The sequence below is a fragment of the Glycine max genome, chromosome 10 (assembly GCF_000004515.6).
Source record: "Glycine max cultivar Williams 82 chromosome 10, Glycine_max_v4.0, whole genome shotgun sequence".
NCBI lineage: Eukaryota > Viridiplantae > Streptophyta > Magnoliopsida > Fabales > Fabaceae > Glycine > Glycine max.
Genome location: NC_038246.2, coordinates 7,040,581 through 7,043,281, shown reverse-complemented (window position 1 = coordinate 7,043,281; position 2,701 = coordinate 7,040,581). Strand labels below are relative to the sequence as shown.

The following is a 2,701-nucleotide window of genomic DNA, read 5'->3' as shown; positions in this document are numbered from 1 at the left end:
TCATTAAAACTAAAAAAAGACTTTTACCTACAACTATGTTGTGTAGGTAAAACTTGAAAAAACTTGTGCCTATGATTGATTAGTGTAGGTAAAACTCAAAAGGATTATTACCTACAAAAGCACAGTATAGGCAAAAAAAAATCACGAAGGACATTTAAATGATGTGATAATATTAGTATTTGTTTGATTAAAAAAATAGAAAGAGAGAAGCTTTTAAAAAAAGAAGATAGAAATAAAATAATGAGAAAATATATTGATTTCTAAATTATTTAATACAAAATATTAAAATATAAAATAAAAGTTTCTTCTGATTTTTGAATAGGAAGTAGAAAAGAATATACATTTTCTCTTAGTTATCTCTTAGTTATATAACATAAGTTATTATTATTAAAAGATATACATTTTCTCGGCCCCCTCTGCCTTCCCCTAATCTCACTTCCTACTCTTCACACATTTTCTCATCTCTCTCTATCAATTCACTTTTCGTGCTTCCAATGACTGAGTAAATCTACGATTCTTTGTTCATTCATTTCATAGAAATTCACGTTTAACTCTCTGCGTGCTCCTTGATCCATTTGAGTTCACTAATGGAATCGAAGAACGGAATTTTAGAATTAGGTCGATTCGTTTTTCCTTTCACTTCTATTATTGATTCGATTGTGCAATTGCAAAATGCAAAAACTCTTTGGTTTTTCTCGTGTTTTGACTTTTTCGATACTGTTGCTAATTACTTTTTTCGAAATTGCAAGGTTATGCTGTGAGGGAGTTTTCCAAACAGGGCATTAAGCCAGGGGAGTTGGCTATCATTTCCAAAGAAGTGGTATAGTTCATAGATTATTAAATTAAATACAGTTTTTTTTTTTCTGCTTTTGCTTTTCACAATTTGTAATTGTCCATTTCGCTATATGTTGATGATTCTATCATGTAGTATTTGATTTTGATTGCATTTGGACATGTTGTCTATTTTTCTTGTTAAATGTTATAAGCAAGGTTATCATACTGCAATTCAAATCGTGAATTGTCAAGCTTGTTTTTAAAATCATAAATTGTATCAAATCCTTAAATTCATAGGAGGTACATGTGATAATTTTAAACTAGAAAAGACCAAAGTTGGTAAATTGTAACTGAGTATGTGAACCCTATATTTAGAAGATGGAAAGTAGAGCAATGGAATAGCCAAATACAATGTATAGAATGAGTGAGTGACCATGCGAAACTTTGTCTTTAGAAGAATGAAAATAGAACATCTGAAAAATCGGATATGGTGCGTTTAGCAGTGCCCCTTTAGCCCCTTTTTTAATCATTCAAGATTTTCAAACTTTTCAATTTCTTTGATAAGAATGGTAAAAACAATGTAAAAAGAAAATTGAATTGTGCAATTCATATCAATGATATGAATAGTTGGGTAGTCAAATCACATCCGAATTGTGTTATTCGAATTGTGAATAGTAAGATTCTAATATTAATTATAGTTCAAAACATAATCTTGAATTGGACATCTTATAAGAGCAGTAATTTTATGGCATACTGTGCTCCTCAACATTTGTCTCGGTGTCTCCCTTAGATTGTTCCCAAATTGACTGAGGTATAATATGAAGCAAACATTATTTTTCACTTCTAAATTCCTTTTAAGCTATAGATTGCATTACCTTAACCCATCTCAGTATTTGAAGGTTTTGACTGATACACATCCTAAAGTCCAGTCAGCTGGGCAAATGGCCCTTCAACACATTAGTCTTTACTTAGGAACTATTCTATCCATTTGATTCCTATTTCTGTGATTAATATTTTTAATTTTCATGTTTTTTCCAGGTTGGGAGTGTGATAAAGAGTCCAGAAATATCTGGTCTTGTTCCTACTCTACTTAAGGGACTTTGTCATCCTAAAGAGCATACAAAATATTCCCTTAATATTCTTCTTCAAGTAAGGTTAATGACAATTACCTTGTTGATTTTGTTTAGTTTTATACTTAGTTACTCTTCTGTTTTTGCACATACACCTTCATAATGAGGGGTCCCGTATCACTGACACATGGATTCAATGAAGTCTCTTGCTTTCTCTTCTCAACCAATATAATATAATCTGCTTCTCGAAATTAATACTGCACTTTAAACAATTTTGTCAATGCATAAAACAATTGAGATCCCATCCTGGATACCAAACAGGTCATAATATTACTAGGCTAGAAGAGTATGGAAAAATCATATTTCCTTTTATCTATTGCTTTTCTTATTAGGCTTTTAATACTGTTTTCAGTTGTGGTATCACTTGCTAAACAATGGGCATTTGAAGAACCTTCTGTGGAGACAATAACTGGTGAAAATGTTTTGACATAGCCACATGTGGTGAGTCTACTAGTGTTTATAGTTGCTTTTTACTTTTTTACTCATTACGGTAAGATGCTGAATAACATGCTTTTTTTCTAGGTTATAATATGATTACTTTTTCTGTTTGAGTTGTAGTCTAAAGAAAGGTTTGGTAAACTTTTCCTACACTATGAGTATGAGTAGATGATGATCATAGTTTGTATATTTCATTTTTAGATTAGATTAGAAGGACATTATTTATCCTATTCTTACAATATCCCAACTATACAATTTTGGCTCAAGAATTCAATACTATTGAATTCTTGATTAAATTGTAGGAAGTTGAGTAGTAGTATTCAGTCTTGGAGGAATATCAAACATGCATGTGTCTGGAA

The 2,701-nt window shown here is 30.9% G+C and overlaps 1 protein-coding gene across 2 annotated transcripts; it reads left to right on the top strand.

Moving 5' to 3' along the window:
* Positions 1–420: 420 nt before the first annotated feature.
* On the top strand, positions 421–2,384 carry LOC102670004 (monodehydroascorbate reductase 3, cytosolic-like). 2 transcript variants are annotated; one of them, XM_041005680.1, is made up of 4 exons: positions 421–618; positions 750–820; positions 1,813–1,923; positions 2,257–2,384. In XM_041005680.1, the coding sequence occupies exons 1-4, from the start codon at positions 588–590 to the stop codon at positions 2,311–2,313; spliced, it is 270 nt and encodes an 89-aa protein (XP_040861614.1). In that variant the 5' UTR covers positions 421–587; the 3' UTR covers positions 2,314–2,384. The 2 variants fall into 2 exon arrangements, with proteins under 2 accessions (XP_040861614.1, XP_040861615.1); XM_041005681.1 differs by having other exon boundaries at positions 1,813–1,928; positions 2,257–2,328.
* The last annotated feature ends 317 nt before the right edge of the window (positions 2,385–2,701 follow it).

Excerpts from the sequence above, each read along its gene's own strand:
- LOC102670004 (XM_041005680.1), top strand. The coding sequence starts at position 588 with ATGGAATCGAAGAACGGAATTTTAGAATTAG. Across the intron at positions 619-749 it reads GAACGGAATTTTAGAATTAG|GTTATGCTGTGAGGGAGTTT; the intron begins GTCGATTCGTTT and ends CGAAATTGCAAG. Across the intron at positions 1,924-2,256 it reads CCCTTAATATTCTTCTTCAA|TTGTGGTATCACTTGCTAAA; the intron begins GTAAGGTTAATG and ends TACTGTTTTCAG.